The sequence below is a fragment of the Rhinolophus sinicus genome, chromosome 2, assembly GCF_057876585.1.
Source record: "Rhinolophus sinicus isolate RSI-liver-muscle chromosome 2, RSI-T2T, whole genome shotgun sequence".
Taxonomy (NCBI): Eukaryota; Metazoa; Chordata; class Mammalia; order Chiroptera; family Rhinolophidae; genus Rhinolophus; species Rhinolophus sinicus.
This window is the reverse complement of record NC_142502.1, coordinates 114,138,805-114,163,005: the sequence shown is the minus strand read 5'-3', so window position 1 is coordinate 114,163,005 and position 24,201 is coordinate 114,138,805. Positions and strand designations below refer to the sequence as shown.

The 24,201-nt window shown below is 47.6% G+C and overlaps 1 protein-coding gene across 15 annotated transcripts in view; it reads right to left on the bottom strand.

Moving 5' to 3' along the window:
• KANSL3 (KAT8 regulatory NSL complex subunit 3) overlaps positions 1 to 23,976 on the bottom strand; it is a 35,871-nt gene extending 11,895 nt beyond the window's left edge. For 12 of the 15 annotated variants that reach the window (XR_016020394.1, XR_012496477.2, XR_012496478.2 and 9 more), the window contains exons 1-14: positions 23,901 to 23,976; positions 22,663 to 22,928; positions 19,801 to 19,971; positions 11,131 to 11,221; positions 10,826 to 11,011; positions 5,952 to 6,083; positions 5,598 to 5,714; positions 5,260 to 5,361; positions 5,085 to 5,156; positions 3,971 to 4,045; positions 3,650 to 3,807; positions 1,762 to 1,825; positions 1,171 to 1,371; positions 840 to 996 (exon numbers count right to left, since the gene is read on the bottom strand). Coding sequence is in view for 12 of the 15 variants with exons in the window: in XM_074332540.2 (XP_074188641.2) it covers positions 840 to 996; positions 1,171 to 1,371; positions 1,762 to 1,825; positions 3,650 to 3,807; positions 3,971 to 4,045; positions 5,085 to 5,156; positions 5,260 to 5,361; positions 5,598 to 5,714; positions 5,952 to 6,083; positions 10,826 to 11,011; positions 11,131 to 11,221; positions 19,801 to 19,971; positions 22,663 to 22,877 (1,741 nt within the window). In the remaining 3 variants the exon portion in view is untranslated. The other 3 variants (XM_074332548.2, XM_088795928.1, XM_088795931.1) reach the window with 3 other exon arrangements.
• Between the last annotated feature and the right edge of the window lie 225 nt (positions 23,977 to 24,201).

Sequence of the window (24,201 nt, the reverse complement as noted above, 5' to 3'; positions counted from 1 at the left end):
TCTTGCCTTCACAGATCACTCGCACTTTGCTCCTTGTCAGCGTCACTCTGAAGGGCGACCTCCTAAGAGGCCTGGGTTCATGTCCTGCCCCTCGGCTCCACTAAAGGAAACACAGGAAGCACGCAAGCCGATCAGCCCCCTACATCTCTGCGTCCCTCGCCTTTACAGCCTCGGTCCTGACCCTGATGACGCGCTTCTGGACACAGCCCACACCCGCGCTGAGGCCTCACCTCAGGGCCGCTCAAGTGGATCAAAGTGGGGCCAGAGTGGAGCCACCGTTTCTCTCCCCCCACATTCTTACGTAGCACTCACTGACCGCCAAACTCTAATCTTAACCACACAAATATTTCCAAGCCTAATCTAAACCCTACCTGCAGAGACCCCTGATAAACCTCACTGGAGTCCCAGTGTGGAAATCTTAACTCTTCAAGGACAAAACAGAGAAAGCAGGAGTCCAGCTGAGTTGCCGTAGAATCTGGTGAAGCAGCCAATCACCTGCCAACATGATGTGTGTGTGTGGGGGCCGGGCAGGGCCTGATCCGGTTGCGAGTTAGGCCAGCACGTGTGTAGTCAGTGCACCGAGCCCAGGGGCCCAGAACGCCAAGGCAAAGCCATCCCCAGTGGGACGATGCAGCCCCACTCACACACAGACCTCTTGTGGTGCGTTACCCCGCACCCAGCCCTTGTACTCGTGTCGACCTAATTCTGCCTGGGCAGAATATAGGAAGCTGCCTCCCACATCCCCTGGAGAAAGCTGATACCAACACTTGCCAATGGCCACATGAAGTCAAGTGCAGAGGACAGAGCCCGAGAAAGGCCCCTGGGCCAGGCCCATATACCTTGGGCTTGCTTGTGGGTCAGCACAGCTTCCGTCCGCTGCACGTGTCTCTTCAGCAGCTGAGCACTCCCCATCTGACTGGACTTCTGGGCAGAGGCCACAGTGGTGACTTTGGTCTTGGGACTGGAGGTGGGGCTGCTGGACACACTGGAAAGATCCTGAGCAGGGGAGTAGGACAAGGGCCGAGCCGCTGTTGTCTGGGTCAGGAACTCTCCCCCGGGACCCCACAGGCCCACAGCACTGGCCAGGTGCACAGGTGTCCCCAGGAAGTGGAGGCGGCAGCTCCGTGGTCCTGGCTCTCCAGCACAAGTGCCCCCTCCCTGCCACATTACCTCCGAGCCTGACGGGGAGGCAGGCAGCCTGGCAGCTGGCGAGGCAGGTCGACTGCCTCGCTCGGGGACCTCAAAGGCCAGGTCTCTGCGGGCCATGTCCCGGGCCTTCTTCTTCTTCTCAGCATCCTGGTCCCGAGGCTCGGTGCCCACATGCCCCTCAGAGCGAGTGAGCACGCCAGTCAGGAAGTCCACGATTTCATCCTGGTGTAAAGAGGGATGGACGCCTGAGCTCATCTGGAGAACAGGGATCTTCCCGACAGTTCTGCCTAAAGCTGATTTGCTCTGGCGCTGGCGTCAGAGCGGCCAGTCCCTCCCCTCATGCCTAAAGCAGGAGCCCCTGTGAGGGGGCACCCAGGTGGCCGTGCGCCCCACACCCCCAACTCCTTCTCCTGGTGCTCCACCCACCTCCTAGCTCGTTCCTCGCCTCCTTTCTTTCCCTCTCTCCCCCTTCACTGCTTATGATTCAGGGTTACTGGAGGCCCCGGGGGGCACCCCCTTCCTGTTTGGAGCCCAGAGGCTGCTGCCGACGAGCCAAGGCTAAAACGGCTCCATAAAGGACACTCAGCGAGGAAGCGCGCAGCACCGGCGTACCTGGATGCACCTGTCCACCATGCTCTGAGTGAGCCCTTCTGACTTCTTCTTGGCTTTGCTTATCCTAGGAGACAAAAAGGAGGCAGTGCGCACTTTCGGGACGCGCATGGCACCACGTGGAGCGAAGGATGGGTCTCTCTTCTATGTCGGGGGTGTTGTAGGCCCAGGAAGGACTCCGTTAGCCCTCAGGCAGCTGTCACAACCTCTCTGAACCTTAGTTCCCACATCTACAACACGGGGACTCGTACGCCTTACTCATGAAGTTGGGGGGCTGCACAGAACACAGCTCCAGGAGTCCCAGAGCTATGGCCTCACAGACTGAAGTCTCCCAACATGGGCCCAGACCCCAAGATCTCTGTGTGCTGTTGAAATGAGATTCACAGGACAGGAGGAAAAGGGGCCAAATGCTAGTTCTGAAGGGTAAGAGAAATGCCTACAGCTGGCACCACTGCCCTCTTTGAGAGCCTGCCTTCTGACTGCAGGGTGTGGGCAGAGAGAAACAGGGCACCATGTGACAGCGTGGAACACGTCCAGAGCCCCCAAATTCTGAGACCCCGATATACTGGTTATTGGTCTCTGACCGTGTGTAACACCCCATTTTAGAGATGAGGACAGTGAGTCCCAGAGGGTAAGTGATTTACACGAGCTTCTTAGCCAAGGACCGAGGCTAAATGGAGGTTCGGTTTTCAGTCCAGTGCTCTGCGCACCATGCCAACCTGTCCCCTAAGCAGCCTCACAGTGGTGGCCTCACTGTCCCCGTCTGTCTGAACAGCATGAGAGGTGATGCATTTACAAGAACACATGGCCCCGAACATCCAAGGACTAGCTTCCATGCCCACGAGAAGCTGTCAAACAACCAAGACCAAAAGGACTTCTCCCAAACGCCTCTGGGTAAGAAACCCACAGACAGATGTGAGCAGGTACATGCTTTAAGCTCTCTAGTTAAAGCACACAAATGACTGAACCGCTAAGGGTGCACATATCAGAAAAGGCGGCCCGATACATGACACAAACTCTTTTTTAGTACATTGCATGAAAACGGAACTGAAGGCCCTACAGGCAGCCAGACTTTAAGGAAGAGTGTCCTTAAATCTGAGAGTGACTCAGGGGCCTTCTTAAATCCCTCCCAAACTCTGGCTGTTCATACTCCAAAATATATAAAAGGTATTTGATACAAATACGATCTGTGTTCACATTTGTCCTTAGTAGGAACAACACGCAAAGAAATGCCTATCCCAGTGAAACCATGATGACAAAGACTATATTTACAGGGTCTCAAAGTGTCTTCTCCCCACAAGACAGCTACTAATTACAAAGGGAAAACAGTAACTTTATGGTGGAGAAACCTGGCAGGCGCCACCTTAACCGGTGATCAAGGTCAACATCACAGTGATAAGACGGGTCGTCAGGTATCCCATGTGGGTGCACGCAGGGCACCTCCCCTCTGTGACATTCCTGCTACAAACGTTCTTCTCCACCATAAGAAAATGTTAAAAACCTAACTTGGGGGACAGTCTACAAAATAACGGACCAGAAGTCTTCAAAACCATCAAGGTCATGAAAGGACGAAAACGGACTGAGGAACGGTATCAAATTAATGGAGGCGGAGGAGACATGACACCAATAGCAACTGATGAAATCTGTCTCTGGATTAGATGATAGTATCAGGTCAAGGTTCATTTCCTGACTTTGAGAATTATACGTTGGTTAATATTTGGGAAACCCGGGTGAAGGGTATATAGGAAATGTTTGTACTAATTTTGCAACATTTTACAAATCTGAATTAGTTAAAAATGTAAATAAAAAAATTTTAACGCCCCTTTTCAGGTTTAGCCTCACAGGCATCTCTCCAGCACGGCTCTCTCGCAGCCCTGTGGGGCCCACCCACCTGAGATTATCATCGGCTCCCCCAACCACCACCAAGCTGTTCTCAGCCCGAATCTTCTCCCGGAAGTCCTCCATGGCTTCAGGGTGACACTGCAGGGAATTCTGACCAATGACAAAGAGGACTGGAGTCTTCATATCCAAGAGGGGGTCATCCACATCCTGCAACAGGCACAGGGCAACGATTGGCTGAGCGCGGGCTGCCGGGCCGGGCTGGGCTGCTCAGGGCAGTCGGCGGGGTCGCCGCTGTCTCCTGCATGCCAGCCTGGGTGAGCCATGCGCTCCTTACACTCACCGCCCAGCTACCAGCGGCGCCCAGGCTTACCCCTCTGGGGCCATCCACAGTGAGCAGAGGGAAACCAAGGCAGACAGCTGCAGTGACGTACTCCATCACCGACACCTAGACATGACAGAACATTCTGTCTCAAGGTCAAGTGCTTCATCCTACCCCGAGCCCAGCGAGTGCCATCTCCTCCTCCCATCCTAACCCCCAGGAGAACCAGCCACAGCGGCAGCAGTAATGGCGCAGCGCACAGATGGGCTGTTCTATAAGTAGCTGCCACCTGGAGAACTGGGCCTGGACCACAGGGTTGTAGCTCTGACACTTCCATCCCAACTCCAGGCCAGAGGCCTCCCGCTTGCCTTTTCCTCCATGTCCAGCAAACACAACCAGGACACAAATGCTGCTCTTCTCCCTTAAATGAAGAAATCGCTCCCTTCTCAACTTAATGGGTAGCTCCCAGACATCCCAAATTTCTTAGAACAGTCACTAATGGAGTCCTGCCGTCCTGGGACCAGGGTCATGAGGAAATGGCCTTCTGTCTCATGGCCCGAGACGTCATACTGACCAGACCACACAAAGCAGCACAGCCTTCGCTGACTGGATTTGCTTGAGAATTGGGGCTCTGGACAGGTCAGAGACCCTTACACAAACTAACATACACACAAACGTGTGGAAAATAATAAAGAAAAGATTCCTTGATGACTCGGAAAGGGACAGGACAGGAAATTCCAGGCTAGTAAAAATTCTGCCTGCTGAAATTGTTGTTTTGGTTGTTTTTTAGGTGCGAGAATAGAACTTATGTTTGGGGGGGGGGAGGGAATTTTTTTCCCGTAGACACATGTTGAAATACATGTAAATGAAATGATATGTTAGTTGGGATTCTCTTCAAACTATCTGTAGCGAAAGAAAGTGGGCAGGGGTAAGATGAAAATGTCCAGATCATGAGTTGATCACTGGTAAAGCCGGGTGAGGGCCCAAGGGCTTTTTTACACTAGTCTGTGCCCCCTGTAAGTCTGTTTTGTCTTCTAGCGTTTACAACGTAATCATGTAGGTGCAGCAGCTAGCACAGGGTCTGCAGCGAAGAGGGGACTCCGCGGTGACTCTCAGAGCCGTCTTTTATCCCAGGACAACCTCCAAGGAAGTGGGCATGACTTACATGACAGGCCACCAGAGCTCCTGTATTCCAGCCAATCAGAATGACGGGCTTGTGGGGGAAGTGGCTGTGAATCTTTGTGGGAAGAGAGAGACGACAGTAAGCCAGGAGGCCGCCGCTGGCTGCAGAGCCAGCCCAGAGGCTGGGGTGCCGCGTGCACGCCGGCCGGGGCTCTCACCTCCAGCACCTTGCTTCGCACAGCCCCGATCATGTGCTCGAGACACTGCAGAACCCCGACCCCACTTCCACTGCTCAGCAGGTGAGTAGCGACAGGGATGACCTAATGGAAGGAAGTGGCAGCCACGCCAGCAGAGGTAAGTTTCAAGTCTTCTCTCAGATCTGCTAACTACCCTAAACCTTCAACTGGGCTAAGCACCCTTCGAATTCCAAACAAAACAGAAGCTGGGGAAGCTCCACCTCTAAGCTCATCCACTTGGACCCCCTCTGCATTGTCTGCCCAGCACCCCAAGACGACATGCCCACCCAGGACAGAGTTCCTCTGGTCCCCACACATGCCTTGCCCAAGCAGGACAGCTGAGACTGCCAGAAGCGGTGACGGCGTGAGGTGGGGAACACAGAGCTGGAGGGCCCAGAGGAGGCGATGAGGATGAGCGGAGAGCCCGGGAGTTTGCTCTGCGGAGAAAGAACCCGCCGGAGAACGGGAGTGAAGTGTCCCTCCATGAGACCCCAAGTGTCCCCAGACCTTCCCATCCCAACCAGTGCTGATCTGCTCATGAAACTATGTTAAGACTATAACAACCAGTTATTAATGGAAAGTTAAACAAGCCACTTATCCCCCTCCTGCCAAAGTTCTAAGACCAGATTCTAGACTCCATAGGCCACGGTGAAGTCCTGAGCTGTGCGACTTACCGGTTTGTTGTGAGAAAGCACCCCCACCGCAGGGTCCCAGGGCCTCTTCAGCAGGAGGGACAAGGCCTCAGCTCCTGCAGCCCCCGTCTTCGTGTTGGACGACACAAGCATCCGGTCAATCAAGGTAGGGATCTAGAAGCCAGGAAGAGCAAAGGTGCTTCCAGTGCGAAGCAGGAGACCTGCCCACCAGCAGCAACCAGGCAGCAGCAGAGTCCCACTGTGAGCAGACAGACTGCGGCTGTGCCTTCACACCTCCCTCAGGAGCAGAGGTGCAGGCCAGTGCGTGGCTGAAAGGTGAGCCTCCATCACTAAAGGCAGATGGGTATCGTTCTTTGGAAAGACACCTGGTGATAGGCATCAGGAAACTCCCTTCTCAAAAGGAATCTACTTCTGAGAACCTTTCCTAACAAAATATAACACACACACACACAGCAGGGAGTTTGGAAAAAGACAAATTCACTTTCAGTAACAATCAAAAAGTGGAAACTACTTAAATGCATATGTAAGAGAGTGGTTAAGTAAATTATCTACATGATTAGTTATTAAGGGTTAATTTTAAATGTTTTTAAAAATTTGTAATAATGTAGGGGCATAATTTTGCTAAAATGTTCAAGGTGAAACAAAGTATAAAATTATCTCCACTCAGGAAAAAAATATTAATATGCCAAAATGTTAATAGTTCTCTTTATGGCGTCATGGCCAACAGACATGTGAAAGATGCTCAACATCACTAATCATCAAGGAAATGCAAATTAAAGCCACAATGAGATAGCGCCTCACACCTGTCAGGATGGCTGCTATCAATAATTCCACAAACAACAAATGTTGGCAAGGATGTGGAGAAAAGAGAATCCTCATGCACTTTGGTGGGATTGCAGACTGGTGCAGCCACTATGGAAATCAGTATGGAGTTTCCTCAAAAAATTAGAAATAGAACTACCTTATGACCCAGCAATTCCACTCTTGGGTATTTATCCAAAGAAATCCAAAACACTAATTCAAAAGATATACGCTCGTATGCACCCTTATATTCACTGCAGCATTATTTACAATAGCCAAGCCATGGAAGCAACGTAAGTGTCCATCAATAGACGAATGGATAAAGAGGTGATACATATGTACAATGGAATATTACTCAGCCACAAAAAAGAACGAAATCTTACCATTTGTGACAACACGGATAGACCTGGAGGGTATTATGCTGAGTGAAATAAGTCAGACAGAGAAAGACAAATACCGTGTGATTTTACTTATATGTGGAATCTAAAAAACAAAATAAACGAACAAACAAAACTGAAACAGACTCATAGACAGAGAATCAATGGTTGCCAGATAGGACGGGAGATGGGGGATGGGTAAAAAAGGGGAAGGGATTAAGAAACACAAATTGGTAGTTACAAAATAGTAACCAGAAGTGACTGAGGAAGAAGGAAGGGAGTTAACACTGGATAGCAACCGCACTTTTATGAATTATTAGTACTTGTTCAATGACTTCTAAATTCATTGGCGTTGAATTTAAATGAATTTAAAGAAGCTGAATTTAAACCCGTTGTCAACCCTATATAACCCAGTTATTAGCCTAGGACACACTATCGTGTCTAGAACTGACCAATATGATCTGAAGTAAGTTTGAAAGTTGTTCATCTTCTGTGATGGTCTTTCGATCTCTAATCCTTGATCATATGTCATACTTAAAAAGCCATCACCTAAATCGATTTCCATAAATTGTTTCATGAAAATTTTCTCTTTTTCTATAATTACACAATTAGTTATTGGTGTCTCCTTTCTTCAAAATTGCTAGGTTATTCTCAGTTCTTCCCATAGTAATTATCCTCCTACTTGAAAATGACAAAACTCTTATTTACTTCTCCAAATAAATTAACATCCTTTTCATAACTTTTCTTAAACTGATCCACTTTTTAAATCTTTCAATCATCTATACTGCTCCTATATGCAAAGGCATATTCTATTATCTGGGATATAAGGTTCTCACCAAATTACGATGTTGAATGACTCAGACTGCAGCTGGGTTCTGAAGGCTATTGGTTAAACGCCAATAAACTGAACGATTATCTGAGTCACAAAAATAAACAAGTTCTGGTAAAACTTTGAAATCATCAGGGGAAAGGAGTTAACGTATTTTTCAACATGTACTACATCGCTCTTTTCTGATACTCATCTTATTTTTCAGGTGTACAGTCATGCTCTGTTTAACCAGATGCATGCCTGGCACACACTTCTCCCCTTAATAACTATTAGTTCTGCATGGCTGAACCTATCAAAAATGATTGGAGAGAGATGGGGTGACAACATTGGAAAGAATTTCCTAAAAGGTTGTGAATTGTGCTTCAAAAGTAAGGCAGCAAATTGACTCTTTCTCTCATTAGGAAACCAGTCTATCCAGTAAAATCGGTGTCTTTTATTCACTAAAAAAAAAAAAGTCACCGGGATGGAAAGTACAGACAGCATAAGAAATATAGTCAATAAGATGGGGTACTAGACTTGTGAGGGGACCACTTCATAAGTTATATAAATGTCTAACCACTATGTGGCACACCTGAAACTAATATAATATTGGAGGTCAACTGTAATTTAAAAAATCATAAAAAATAGTTAACAACAAAAGAATGTGCGGGGCTTATTCTAGGCACAGATGGCCTGAAGTCGGGGTTCGAGTAAGGGAGGAGGACAGAAGGCTAGATCCAAGGCCAGGGCCAAACTGCACAGGATCTTCACCGCAAACTGGCCATTTCTTTGTAATTTACTCTACAACTCTATGCCCCTCACCACCTTGAGACACAGGATATGATCTGACTAGACTCTAATAGCTTTTATCCAGCAGTAGAGTGCACTTCTGAAAGGACAGAGCCTTGAAACCCACGTTCTGTCAATACAGAAGACTTAGAAATTATTAATCAGTAGCCCTCTTCTGTGCTGGGAGCTCGGCTGACTGAGCTGACCGTCTTTCCCGCACTGCTTCTCTCAGCAGTGAAGAGGCTGGGTCTGTACCTTCTCTGCTCCCTTCACGGCGGATCTAATGGAGGGGCCGGGCCAAGAACAGGAGCCAATGCCCTGCATTTTCATCCAGCACGCACACGAAAAGTTGTGGGAAACAACCAAAGTACTTCTTGTGACTCTGTGTCATGGGCAGTGAGAGTCTGACGGTAGAGGGACCACTGCTGAGAGCACGGCCTCTCTCCGTGTGCCCTCCGCCATTCCCACTAACACACACTACGACTCGGCAGGCGGCTGGGCAGCCACTACTGTGCGCACTTGTGGAGTGCCACCAGACATCCGTGACGCTCATAAAACCTGGACGCCACCTCATTCACTTGGGAACATCCAGGCAGCAGCTTAAATGCGGAAGTGGGGCGAGGGGAACTACATCGCAGCCCTGGGGCTGTGCGAAGCAAGGAGTCACTAGAGAAGTGGGACTCTGGGCACACGCACCCCCAGCCCACACGCGCCTGTGTGCACCTCTCCCACGGAGACAGCTAAAATGACTGAAACACTCTCTGTCGGGGTGCTGTCTTGGCCCTACACCCCACCTGTGCCCAGGCCCACCTGCCATTCACCTCCTGGGCCCAGGAATCTGCTTCAGAAGAGGACAGGGGACGTCTGGGCTGTCTATCCAACAAAAAACAGGCTCCATCAGAGTAGGGGCATTTCTGTTTTGCTCACCTCAGTGCCTGGCACATTACAGGTGCAAAATAAATTATCTGTTGAATAAATAAGTTAATGTCAAATTTCCTACCTTGTATACATATCATTCATGTATCTAGTCCTGAGTTTTGTTTTATTGTGCACTAAACCAGTCTTCTTTTGCTTTCAAACAAACTCAGCACCCTTCAACTGAAAAACAGGTGGGAAACAATGAGTCTGAAAATTGGGGGGATATGACTGGGGGAAGCTGTTGGCCAGGCAAACTATAGCAACAAGATGGGCCAGCTTCCTGCAAAGGAGAAGAAAGAAAAAAAAAGTTAAGAACTGAAGCAATCCAAGTTGTCTGAGGCTGTTTTGTATCAGAGCAAACTAAAAATTTCAAGAACCCATGACGGCACCACTTACATCATCGTAAACCATCATCGTAAAGCATGGGCTTACTATGGACCAAATGTTATACCAAGCATTCTATCTGGATTAGCTGATTTAATTTTCACAAAAATCCTAGCTAGGTGTTAGATTACAGAGAAGGGAACTGAGACACTAATGCAGGTGACACAGCCACTTAGTGACGGCAGTAGGATCAGCCTTGAGCACTCCATTCCACCACCCTGAACAAAGCCCAGGACAGTAACTGAAATCACAACAAAGTAGAATCATGAAGAAAAACAGTTTAACTTTGTGGGATACTATCTCAGTGAGAAAGCAGAGAAATATAAGGATACGTTTTACAGAGAACTATTAAAGTCCAAGTATTGCTATTGAAGGTTCACCCGTGATGACAGATGGAGATGCGACCGGCCCCCCCTGCATGGGCACCTCCCCACCCCCGACCCCTGCACTGAGCACACGGCTGCTTCTGTCTGGCCCCTTCTCAGCACTCCTCCCTGGTAAACTCTTCATCTTCTCTGTGATAATTCCTTTCTCACCTCAGAGGTGACTCAAACCACAGCTCAGGACTGCAGAGGTTAGAAGTGTACTCTGGTTTTCAGGCCCCACACCTCATCCTGGAGACAGTGGGGCCGAAGATGTTTACACCAGACGAAGACATGAAATGACACCACGTCTCCCATTTTCAGTAGCAAACCTGGCAGATTCAGCCATGGCCTCCAGGCTGACCTGGCAATGACCTTGTCCAACCACACTCCCAGAACCCCAGCAGAGGCAGGCTACCCCAGGACAGGGCAGACGCCAGTCATGCACAGCCTTACCTTCCCTTTCAGCGTCTGCAAAGCATCTAGGTAGGCTGCTAGCATGGGCAGACTCAAGGTCTCCACCAGAGTGGTGTGCAGCCACTGGGTCAGCTTGGTGTCCCAGCTCACACTCGCCAGGGCCTGCCGCACTCTTCTCGCACACTTGTCCACAGCCACGCGGCGCAGCACCGGCTCGTTGCAAGCCTGGAGTGACAAAACGTGAGGGCCACCTTGTCAGGAGCTGGGGGTGGGGGGACACATCAGCCAGCCATTGAGGCCTGAACTAGGGAAAGCCCACCACAGGCAGCTTTCTGGAGCCTCACCCCTTCGTTGGCCAAGCGGGCAAGCCGGTCAGACTGCAATGCTTTGAGGGTCTTGTTGAATAGCTTGTTCTGGGCCACTGTCCAGCCCGTCCTGCAAGAGAAACTCCAAGGAGTTAAAGTTAAACCCCAGATGCTCCCCACGCATGCACACTGCACAAAGGTTATGCTATATCTTTTGCTGCCACTACGAAACAGGGCAACTCGAAGGCACTTAGTCCGAGACCACTGAGCTAAAGCACAGAGCCAGCCCCTGGTCCCAGCTCTGCCGTGGGGCCACCACAGCCCTGCAAGGCAGAACCAGTCACAATGGAGTCTTTTGTGCCAGCCAAGCTAATTATTCACCTGGCAGCTAAAATAATACATTAGTAAATGAAAGCACGGCTCTATTGCAGACATACTCGAATTTCACATAAAACGGCAGACAAGATGAGCAAGCATTTTAGTGTACTGAAACCTCGGGCTAAGATAAGAGGCCTACTTAAATTAGCTTCAGGAACAAAAGTAGAACAGAAAAACAGCAAACCAAGTGGCTATTCTCCCGCTCCCTAATATTCCACCCCACACTAACCTCTCTCCCTTTTCCACGGGTATATTTTTTCTGTATATCACACAATTATCAAATTTACTTTTGAATGTCTGTTCCTTTAATACTGCGTCAGCCCAGCACAGGCAGCCCGTGTGCACTCCTACCCTGCTTGTGGCACGTGTCCTCCTCCAACCCAGCTGGAAACCCCTATTAGAAACCTGTCTCACTGCTGTCCCCACACAGTGAGGCGCAGCTTATTAAAGTCCCCACCACCCCATTCCTGCCAATTACTCTGATACCCCAACTCTGGCAGTCATCTTCCTAAGGACACTAAGAGAAAGGTATAGAAGACACCCAATCAATATTTGTTTACCAAATCTCCCAGCCGTGAAAATGACTGGGTGATTAGATTACCTTTAAAAACTCTTTTAAGTGGGTACCAGACCTGAACAAGAATGTGGAACGAAACCAAGGCAGCATTTCAAACCAGTGGGGATCAAGTTAGTGGGGCTGAGACAGCCAGGCGCCAACTGGAAAAAGAATCCCGGACCCCTACTCACCACTCTGCACAGCAATATAAATTTCAATTGGTACAAAAAGTTAAAGATCAAAAAATAAAATTACTAAAATTCTAGGAAAAAATAGTGATGTCTACCTATCTACCTAAGAATGAGTAAGGCCTGTCTAGGTATGACCTAAAAATCTAGAATCCATAAAACAAAGATAATTTAACTATGTAAGAATTTCAAACTTCCGTAAAGGAAAAAAATAAAGATCATAAATAATGGAAAATTAAGTGCCATTTCATTAAAATAGAAAATTAAGAAAAAGAGAAAATACTCAAAACAAAAACAGTGGGCAAAAAACATGAAAAGGCACACAAAAAAGTATAGTCAACTCCATTCAAACTCAAACACAGAAATCAAAATAATAAAACATTGTTTCATCTACCAAATGAGTAAAAATTAAGTGTGTTTCACCTACCAAATAAGTAAAAATTACTCTGTGTTGTGAGGGTATTGAGAAAATAGGTCCCTCCATACTTTGTTGCTGGAAATATAAATTAGTACAACCTTTTGGAAAATCACTTTTGGGAAAAAAAATCAATCAAAAAGCCTAAGTCAGATCATGTCACTCTGCTCAAAGCCCTCAGTGGCCCCAGGCTTCACAGGATTGCAGCCCCACCCCCAGCATGCTCCAGCATCACAGCCGCCAGTCAGCCATTTCCTCTGCCTGGAACAATGGCTCCCTCTTCACCTCCTTCAGGCCGATGCTCAGAAGTAATTTTCCACGGAGGGGTCCCCTGACTCACCCCTATTTAAAACTGTCAACACCCCACTCTGACCCCAGCTTCCCTGCCCCCTCTCCAGCCACGTTCTACCCAGTGTATGTATTGTTTTGTTGGCTCCCGCTGCTAGAATGTGAAGGCCAAGATGGCAGGGACCTGTCGGTTTTAAGCGCTAGATCCCACGCCAGCCTGTGCAAGTGTCTGACACACAGTAGGGACTTGAGCCAGTATGGATGAAATGTGTGCATCCGCCATTCTAAGTCCTGTAACAGCTGAGCACACTCAAACCCTCCCCTCCCCGACATGGAGTCCATGGGGACCGAGCAGCTGGACTCTGAAACGTGACTTTCCAGTGACTGAGTCGAGCCCTTCGCCACACCAGGTAGCCAAATAATGTCAATGCCTCTTACTTTACAGCCGACTGGCATCCTTCCCATCACCCCCCACCAAGGAGGTACCTGTTTTGTATAGCTCCTCTCTCTAAGAACACTGAGAGCATGGCCCAGTCACTATGTGAGGGGGACAACTACCCTCTGTAATTGACTCTGTACAACTACCCCTTGGAGTAAATACCCTCTAGAAAGGAGGAAAAGAATGGTCCAACTTCTTCTCCTGTAAAATACAATCTCCAGTTTTACAATCGACCGAAGCTCCATGGTCCAGGAGATACTAACGGGGGCCAGGACTCCCACCAGCTCTGCAGCAGCGACCTGGCCGTGCGCCCTCGTCTCCTGTGTAACAGCCTGGACGAGATGCTCTCGAAGGTCCCGCAGCTGAGCTACGCTTATGATGGAAGCAGCAGGTGCGAGAGCTGTTCAAGCCCGCAGGCACAGGTGCTTCTCCTTTCCTGGCCACACCACAACCTTTCTTAACTCCAAAGCGCCCACCCTTTCCTAACGCACTTGTCGGTTAGAAGCAGTCTTAGGTTTTTGGAATTGTCCTTTTTCTTTTTTCCAAAGATTGTATTGGGGAAGGAGAACAGGACTATATTGGGGAGCAGTGTGTACTTCTAGGATTTTTCCAAGTCAAGTTGTTGTCCTTTCAATCTTAGTTGTGGAGGGCGCAGCTCAGCTCCAGGTCCAGTTGCCGTTGTTAGTTGCAGGGGGCGCAGCCCACCATCCCTTGCGGGAGTCGAGGAGTCAAACCCGCAACCTTGTGGTTGAGAGTCCGTGCTCCAACCAACTGAGCCATCTGGCCACCCGGGAGCTGAGCGGCAGCTCATCGACTTCATTCTAGTTGCGGAGGGTGCAGCTCGCTGGCCCATGTGGGAATTGAACCAGCAGCCCCGTTGTCCAGAGCTCATGCTCTAACCAACTGAGCCACCCGTCTGCCCCTGGAATTGTCCTCTTTCTTATTTTCCCCTAGTTCTCTTGGCTTTTTCCTGCTACTTCATCAGGATCCAGTCTGGTTTTGTTGCAGTTTAATATTCAGAGATTTTGTACTTGAGAGACAGGGAGTGGAAGCTTCAACTCAGTTTCGGGACTCAGGATACCCTGGGACCAGGAGGTTTGTGGGAAGCAGCTGGTTCACATTATTTCAATGCACAACACACACACACACACACACACACACACACACACACAGAGTCGTATCTCTCTTATGCAGACTGAGTCTCGGGTGGGCCTGAGGGTCTGGGGGTGATGCCAGGAGACCAGGTGGTCGCAGGTGGTTTAACAAGTTCTCGGAGATACATGGATGTATTTCGTATTAATACACTTCTTCGTTTATTGGCCAGTTCTACCGTGGTGAGCCTTTAGGTTGTGTCCCTTTTACTGCTCTTATGAAAAGCCGCAGTGACACCCCTCCTGTCCCCAACACACACACACAGTGACCTTCCTATGGTTGTGCAACTCTGTAGGACAAATTTCGAGAGGTAGAAATGGAAGTTCAAAGGCTACTGTGTTAAAATTTTCCAGTTCCCAGTTCTGTGAAAATAATATGAGTAAAGAACCTGCGACATCTTGAGAGTGGAATCACACTGCAGCCGCACCCCAGGAGTAGTGCTCATTGATAATCAAAGCCTATTGATCACGTTGCAAGCTTTAATGCCAAGGACAGCAAATGAGGTATAATGTACTTACGAAACATAACCTATTTATGAGGCATCAATAGCATTTCCCGTTCTTTATTATATAACAGGATGTTTTCTCCAGTTGTTTTTCTTACTCTATATTTATTCTGAAACTCAAAATGACGGGAGCAAGGGAAATGATGCAAACAAAATGGGAAGGGGGTTAGGAAGCTATTTAGAAATGACTCCCATATGCCAATGACAGCTGAAATTAAATTGAAAAACCACAACGTTGACAGTCTGAAATCCCAGAGAAAGTTCTGGGGTTGTTCCTGGATCAGTAACAAAGTGATTCTAAGAATTGAAACGTTCTCTATATTTTGTCAGCTTCGTGGGAGGCTGGGAAATTAAGTGGGCAGGAAGAAAAATCTGACCCAAGATTAAGATAAAGAGCATGCAAAAGATATAATTGAGGAAAATCTTAAAAACAGGAGACAGAATTTAAATACAAGTCTAAACAGTCTAATAGCTGTTGGGAACTGTGGTGAGTCAATGCGCACCCCCCCCCCCGAAACCTATCAATTTTCATGAGTGCAAAAATGCCTGTTCTTCATTTCTTAGATGAGAGCAGATAATCTTATATTCTTGGTCCTCTGACTGAACCTAAGAGGTTTTGATCTCTGGCTCATCTTATCCAAAGCAGCCAGAAAGTCATATTGGTCCTAGAAAAGCCTGATAATTTCAAAGGGAATTATTCTTTCTCTGATAGAGACTAGTTTTGCAAGGGAGACGAATTCAATATTAAAATGTCTAAAGGACTGTTTTTAAAACCAGAAGTCTAACAGAGAAAGACAAAGAACATCAGAGAGACAGTATAGGTCGCACTTCCTTTTTCAGATTATAAAAATACTTTGCTTAAACACCAGGAATAAGAAAGAATAAAGGAGAAAAGGAAAGGAGGGGAAGAAATGAAAGAGGAGAAATAAACAACTCAAAGATCTTGGACTCAAAATTTCAAACATCCAACCTAAGATTGATACACAGATAGATACATACAATATTGAGAAATATAATTAAGGCAAATTCAGAAAAGGAGAATGGGTTTCTTTTGGCTGAATTCAGAGACGTTCTGATTTCTAAGATAAGACAACCTGCTTTAGGACACTAGACTCTTTTACTGAAATATTGGAAATGTCCTAAAATCCATTTGAGCAATGCTGAGATGTATCATGTGTCAGGAGTATTTTGTTGAATGTCTTTCAAAAGTTGTGCATCTAATTAAACTTGGCATTTGAGAAACATTTGGGAAAAAAAAGAAAAAGTTGGTCCAACTTCTTCAGGACTATATTACTACTTCAGTGAAATGTAAATCGTTCTCAGTACCTCTCTGAGTCATATGACCTTGGCATGCAGACATAGGAAGATGGTCTAGACCAGAGGTCAGCAAACATCCTATAATGGACGGGGATAGTAGATACCTTAGTCTGTGGGCCATGTGGTCTCTGTCATAGCTATTCAACTCTGTGGTTGAAGTACAAAAGCAGCCATGACAACACCTAAATGAATGGGCATGACTGTGGGCCAATAAAACTGCCTGACAGACACTGAAATTTAAATTTCACGTGTCTTCCTTTGAGTTTTTCCAACCACTTAAAAACATGAAAACCATTTTTAGCTCACGGGCCGTACAAAAATGAGCAACAGGCCCGATGTGGTGCACAGGTCACAGCTTGCTAGCCCCTGATCTAGACAATTTGATTGGGTATGAGGAATATTTAAACATTCACAAAGTATCAGGCATTACCAGCAAAGTTCAGAGTCACTTGTTTTGGGGGGAGGGGAGTTTTATCTTTATTTTCTATATACAGAGAGTTATCTCAAGGCAGTTTCTACTGAAATAATTAAGAGGGAAACACAGGGCACTCACAAAGAAAATTAAGTTTCTGACTCCACTGATAGATCAGTAAGCTCTCTGAGGAAAAACAAATCTCTAGTCCCATAGCCCATGAGTTCTTGATGTGGGAAACTGTAATTGTACATGATTTTATACAGGAAGAACAGAAGCTGCAATTTAACAGTCAAGTCAAGGTGGTTATAAGCAGAGCAGAGGGAACTGACTGCAAGCCCCAAACAGGCTACGGATCCAGAGTTCGAGGACAAGATCATAAAATGACGACTTCTGAAAGTGAAGCCCGTAAGTATCACCAATGAAACCAGCTGTGTGCAAAAGTGACCTACCTGAAGAGAGGGTTTGTAAGCCTGCTGCTAATGAGAGAAGGATGCCTCCAAAAACCTCATCAGATACTAAAAAACAATCTGAGATAAATGAGTACTAATTAATCACATCAATCCGTGGCAATGTCATAACAGAAGGATGGAGGTCCTTATGGAGAAAAACAGGCCAAAGATAAGAATGTGGCCTGTTTCTCTACAGGACTGGGAAGGTGAAGGCATGCCCTGGTCCACTCTTGCTCTGAGGAAAGATGGGTGCATCCGACTACCCTGCTGCAAAAGGGGGCCATCCACTTCGGGACTAGGATGGCTTCCCAGCCTCCTCCACTGAGTCAGCGCCCTGGCCAGGCCACCCAGTGTCCCTTCTGCTTCGCAGCAATCTCTCTCCTTATAAATTAAAAAGCTGGTATTCATATGTATGAGTCTCTGACAACTCTGGTAAGTACAAAATCCCCAAAAACCTCTTGATAATGACCATGGGTCACCTGATAAAACCTTAATGCAGTTCTCCCAGGCAGTTTCTGAGACTACACTGAAGACACCACAAAGGGACACATAACCGTGTGGGGCCACCTTGTTCAGCCACCACTAACTGGTCTCTTTTTACTGCCCTTGAGGAGAGGGGAGGAGTCGAGAACACTGGGCTTTGGAAGCGGACACATTCCTGCTCCATTACTTCCTACCTGAGGTTCTTCACCTCTCCGAGCTCAGTTTCTTCACCTTGTAGAAGAGATGAAGAAGGGCTCTACCTCGAAGCTCCTGTGAGGATTTGGAGATCAGGCCCATGACCCACTTGGCACGATGCCTGGCACCTGGAAAGCACTCGACAAATGGTAGCTTTTTGTTCCTACCGCTGCCACTGTGTTTCCTTATTCACCGTTCTGCTGACACCGAGCCCGGGGATATTCTGGTAGCTGATCTTCACTCACAGCAGAGTTTCCCTCCTTATTGGAAGCTCTGGACAACATGTCCCTGTTTAGGGCACAACGTTAATTCCAATTCAAGATCCCAAACAACATCTTCGAAAGCTCTTCAACCAAGGTGTGGGGCTGTTCCTCATTCAGTAGCTGCGACCTTGAGGGCACGAGCACACCTGCTCCATCTCATCCCCTGCTTCCGCCCAGACTCATGAATCATGACAACTGCCTGCAACTTTCCTACCTTTCTTCCTAACAAATGTCTTCTTTCTCTGCCATTATTATAAAACAAGAGCTCTCCAACATTATGGCAAGTGTGTAAGGAGATAAGTACAGAGAGAGCCATCAGGGAAATGCAAATTAGAACCACAATGACAGGTCACTTCACACCCACTTTCTTTCATAAAGAAAAAGACATAATAACAAGTGTTGGCAAAGATGGGGAAAACTGGAACTCTCTTACAGTGCTGGTGGGAATGTAAAATGGTGTGGACCCTTTGGAAATCAGTCTGGACATTCCTCAGAAATGAAACATGGAGTTACTGTATGACCCAGCAATCCCAGCCCTAAGTGTACATGCAACAGAACTGAAAATTTGTGTCCACACAAAAACAAGCACATGAATGTTAACAGCAGCATATTCACAATAGCCAGAAAGTACTAGCAACCCAAACACCCATCAACAGATGAATGGATAAACAAATGTGGTCCATTCGCACAACGGAATAGCACCTGGAAATAAAAAGGAACGACGTGCTGACTCACGCTGCCACGCGCACGAACCCTGAAAACAATCTGCTAAGTGAGAGAAGCCCGACACAGGACACGTTGCAAGATGGTATTCATGTGAAATGTTCAGAACAGGCAAACTGAGCGGCAGAAGGTAGCGGTGGCTGCCAGGGGTGGAGGGACTGGGAAGTGACTGCTAATGGATAGAGAGTTTCTCTTTAGGGTGACGAAAACGTTCATCACGTCGTGGTGACGAATATACTAAAATGTACACACTAAAGAAGTGAATGTCAATGGTATGGTATGTCAGTTCTGACTTCATCAAGTTGTCATGCAGTTAAATAAAAAATAAACACATGTTTGCCAAATGAACAACAACAGGACTTGGAGAGGAGAGTGGAGTCCTGGGTCGGTAGGAAGCACGGGAACAAAAGCAGCCAGCAGACTCACGAAAAGGGGCCAAAGCGTTCCCTCAAAAGCAGACCGCAAATCTGTTTTTAAAAACCACTCAAATCAAACATGTTAGCTTTGCAGGTGACTCCAAAACATTTTCATTACTCTAGTTGTAGACCACATAAAACAGTTATCTTACAATTGTATTTTTATTTAATGGTTTTCAGGGATTTTTTTGTAATCTGGCTAACTCCCATATCATATCTTACTATATAAACTACAGAGTTACTCATACCTATCAAATTTAATTCGCTTATTTATTCAGTAAATGTTTACTAAGCCTACTGTATGCCAGGCAGGGTCCTAGGTGTCAGGGATGCACCAATGGCTGCGACGCAAGCCCTCCTGTCCAGCAGCGCACTGCATAGTGAGCTGACAGTCAGCACGCAGGGTTAGAGCACTCTGTGTGGGTGCAAATGAAATAATGAACGAAGTGCCCAGGAGTGTGTCTCAGTGCCAAGATGCCGCAGCACGTCTGCTGTGCAGGGAACACTAGCCCTGAGGAGCGGCCTACCTGTTGACATGCTCCTCCCAGTCCTCTGGTGGGGGAGGGGCGTCAGCATCCGTCCTGGCGAAGATGACATGCCGTTCACACTCGTTCATCACACTGCGTGCCTTCTGATTGTCGTAGAGTGGCACAGGGGTTGAAGTGACTGTCTCCACGTCTATTGGGACATCTGATTCACTGTAAACAAGCCAGAAAATAGGACCAGGCCACACGGACTTTAAACAACACAAGTGTTTAATGACCATCTGGTTGCCAAAAACATCTCTTTGATATAATCAGCTTTAAAGCATGATAAGCACATTATATTCACAAGAAAATTATGATCCAAAGTCATGTTTCCCACACTTGTTCAGATCTCTGCCCTCCGACACGCTTACGTGCGGGGGGACACAAAGTCGTTTTAAAATGAGTTTATGCAAAAAATGACAAACAGCTATTTTTTAAAAAAGACAAATACATTCCATAGCAAATAGTTGATTGCCTAGATGTACTTTCCAATACAATAGCTATAAGCCACACGCAACTATTTAAATAAATAAAAATTAAACAGAATTAAAAATTCAGTTCCTCAGTCACGCTAGCCACATTTCAGGTGCTCAAAAGACATAAATGGCTAGTGGCTACAGACACAGAGCGTTTCTATCATTGCAGAGAGTTCTGTTGAACAGTGCTGGGCTAGAGCTTTAAATTATTCACACAAACTTCTCCTTCCACTAGCAAGTCAACAGGTAGTTAATTACATGCTGTAAAAGCCTATGATTGTCTAAGACAGAGCACTTGGAATGGAGACACCTTAGCTATTTAACTCACTGTGAAAGGAGCCTACAATGAAACAACTAGAATGGACAGCTGAAGGAGCTTTCATATTTTAAAATGTTGTTCATGAAATTCTAATGCCATAAGGGTCCTTTATCACCAACTCTGTCACCCAAAATACTTGCCAATCAAACCGGTTTAATGGCTGTCTGCCAAACATCACCTTTAACTTTTGGACCTCAGTGACCCTACTGCATCCATTCCCAAGGGCTGGAATAATCACATGATTATGAACTGAAGTGAAATCATGAGCAGCTAGTTTGGGTGTTGGGTGAAAAAGCTGATTGTCTTCTCTGGACCAGACAGCGGGCGAGGCACACGGACCTGTGTGCCTAAAAGAGCTCTCTGGATTTCACCATTCCGACCTGTCCTCCCCAAGTCATGGCACCATCTAGCTGCTCAAGTCAGAAACCTAAGAGTCATCCTAACTTCCCCTTGCCCCTTAATGCTGGCCCCTCTTTGCAATTCACCACAGCAGGTCCAGTGGATGACTCTACCTATGAAATGTACCTCAAGGCCACCCATTTTTCTCCATCTGTGCTATTGCTGCCCCTATCCAAGCCATCGTGATTTCTGGCCCTCATTACTGCAATGGCCTCCTAGCAGGTCTTCTCTGTTTCACTCCTGCACTATAATCTCTTCAACAAAAGTTCAGTGATCTTTAAAAAATATAAATCCAATCTCCAGCTTAAAACCCTTCAATGACTTCTTACCATTCCTCGAATCAAATTCCTACATGAGGTAGCCTTGCCAACTTCTCCCCCAGCTCCCACTTACACCCCAGCTGCAACCATATTCCAGACACAACAACCTAAAAAGAGTTCCTGGAACATGCCAAACTCCCACTTTCAAGGCCTATTTATGGAGATGGTTTATAAATAATTTTCTAAGTACTGAGAAATAACCAAGTCCACAAAAATCTCACTTTAAACACAGGAGTTTCATGTTAACAAGACGCTATTACATAACTAAGAGAAAAAGATTTCTGATTCTGTTTGAAGGAGTTCACCAGTTATGCCCTGCGCCAGAGGCGTAAGGATTAGATTATTTCCTAAAATCACAGATCCCGTGCCCTGTACAACCAAACAGCCAACTAAATGCTGCCCTCATTGGGAAATGAAATAAAAACCACTATTCTGCACATGATTAAAACATACACATCATGGCATCCCAAGCTCATTACAGCTGAGTAGGGGACCTAAAGGAGCAAAATACAAACTATAGATATTCCCCAACAAACCTAAAACCTGTGCTAAAGGAAAGATTAAACATTAGGTCAGATTACAACAAACAAACAAAAAAAACCTCTTCCCCAAAACAGTTTATAAAATAATTAAGGGCGTGATTTGATCATCGAAATAGAATATATCAACAAATCTTGAAATATAAGTAATCAGAACACCTTAAAGCTCAAAAGAATTGCTAAACAAGTTTATTTAGGCCAAATGTAATTGTATCACCTTTTACATACTAAATTTATGAAAACAATTCCTTACCCTATAATGTAGGCCGGCTGAAAATACAATGAGACCTAAGAAGGTAAGCTCACCCTTGGGTGACAGTTCTGTAACAAGCTAAGGCAGAAAGCAAGGTTTTGGGAATATGCTCCTAAACTGTGCGGGTGAAACCAGGAAAAGAAACCACATTACCAGAAAAAGGTTACTGTTGCCAGAGTTGGAGCAAGCCAGAACACTGGACTAAGAAATGAGTCTAATCCTGGATGGCAGTTTTTAAAAGTCAACTCTTCAGTCTTTTTCTTCACCAGTTAAATAATCCTCTTCAATTTCCTCTTTCCAAACAAGTCCTATTACCTAAGTGGAACAGGTTGTTTGCTTTCCTTTGAACATCTTGCTTTCCTAAATCGTTAGATGTCTTGAATGTTGATGTCCACATATAGGCTTGATATCCTCCCGCTGCTTACCAGAGATGCCTGAATTAAACATCCAAGCCCCTCACACAGTCTCCCACAGTAAAAATCCTCTCGAATCCCCACCATCTGATCACTGCCCAGTTAGGGCAATGGCAGCCCTTAGGAGAGGAGCCCAAACTCACATGGTACTTTCGTGCTGCCTCCGGGGAGTAACAAAGAGTGTGCGGGTGGGCCGAGCACTACTGGCATCTGGGTGGGCACTCCATGGCTTGGCATAGCTATGATCCAGAAAAACCAGGTCCAGCTCTCGCTCGTGCACTGAAAGCTGGAAGAGCAGTGAGGTGCCCATGCGCCGTGCTGAAGTCTGGAAGTCTCTCTCCGCACCCCGGTGGGCCATGTCAGTAGAGAGGTAGCAAGTCAGAGACCCCGGTGTCTGTATGCTAGTTGCCTGAAGTGGAAAATTTCAGTCAATTCAAATAGTCTCAATTTCTTCCAACCTGGAGCATCTCTTATGCTTCTTACTTTTGTGACCCCTCTATCATTCATAATTGAGTATTTATCACACCGCAGACCCTCATCCACCATGGGGAGGGCTCCTGAGATCCCACACCACCTCCCCAAAAAGGCTATGGCACCATGCGTTCCTCCATATTCAATCTCTACAAATGCGTTGCCTGGAAAGCCGAGTGACTCCACTGGTCCCAAAGGCCTCCCACGGGCAGGTACTAAACTAGCTCGGCCAGCGCCTCCATTTCCTGTGTGGGCCAGGAGGGTCCTGGCAAACCACAGGAACCACAAGCACTAACTGTTCCCAAGCTAAGGGTCGCTGTTGCTCCTCGGCACTCCCCCCCTAACGCTTCCCAGGCGTCGCAGGACCAGAGGGGCAACGTGGGCCTCAAGGAAGGAAGCCCCAGAAGGCTCTCGTTTTTGTTAAAAGTTTTGCAACGACTTCATAATACTCTGGAGTTTTAAAAAACACACACGAGGGCTCCTCCCGGAAGCCGGTAACAAATGCCATCCCAGGAGGGCCTCTCCCTCACCCGGGGTGGGCGGTCCCCGCAAACCGCCCGGGACTCCGGCCTCTCCTGGGGGTCTCGCCACTGAATCTCCAAACGGCCCCATCCAATTGGCGGGGTTTATCGCTCGCATTTCGCAGACGAAGGCACCGGCTCAAGGGGATTAAGTGATTTGGCCAAGGTCACCCAGAGTTCGTGACGAAGCGCGGCCTCGCACCCGCCGGGCCTGGCCCGGTTCGGCGCCCGCGGCCCCCGGCCCAACACGCCTGGCCGCCCCGGCCTGGGTTCCAGCCCCCGATCCTCGCATGCCAGGGAACCCCGAGGCCCTCGACGAGTCCCCCGCCTGCTCCGCCCGGGCCTGCGACCCCTAGGGCCCGCCACCCGCCAGGGCGACCCTCCCTCACCCGCAATCCGCGGGCCGCACGTTCGGCCCGGGCCGACTCTCTGCGCGCGTGCGCGTCACCGCCCCCACGCCTAGCGACCAGGTGCCCAGCAAAACGCGGAAGCGGATCACAGCCTGGGAAGGGAGGGGCGGGGGGCGGGAAAACCCGGAATAGATAGCGCTGCGCCACTAAGGCGGGAAGGGGAGAGTCGGGAAAGCAGGGGTATGGGAGGCAAAAAGTCAGCGCCGAGTCCGGAGTCCCACCTCCTGCATTTTCAGCGGGAAAGCGAGGGCCATGGAGGACAGTGGCTTCTGCAGCCCGT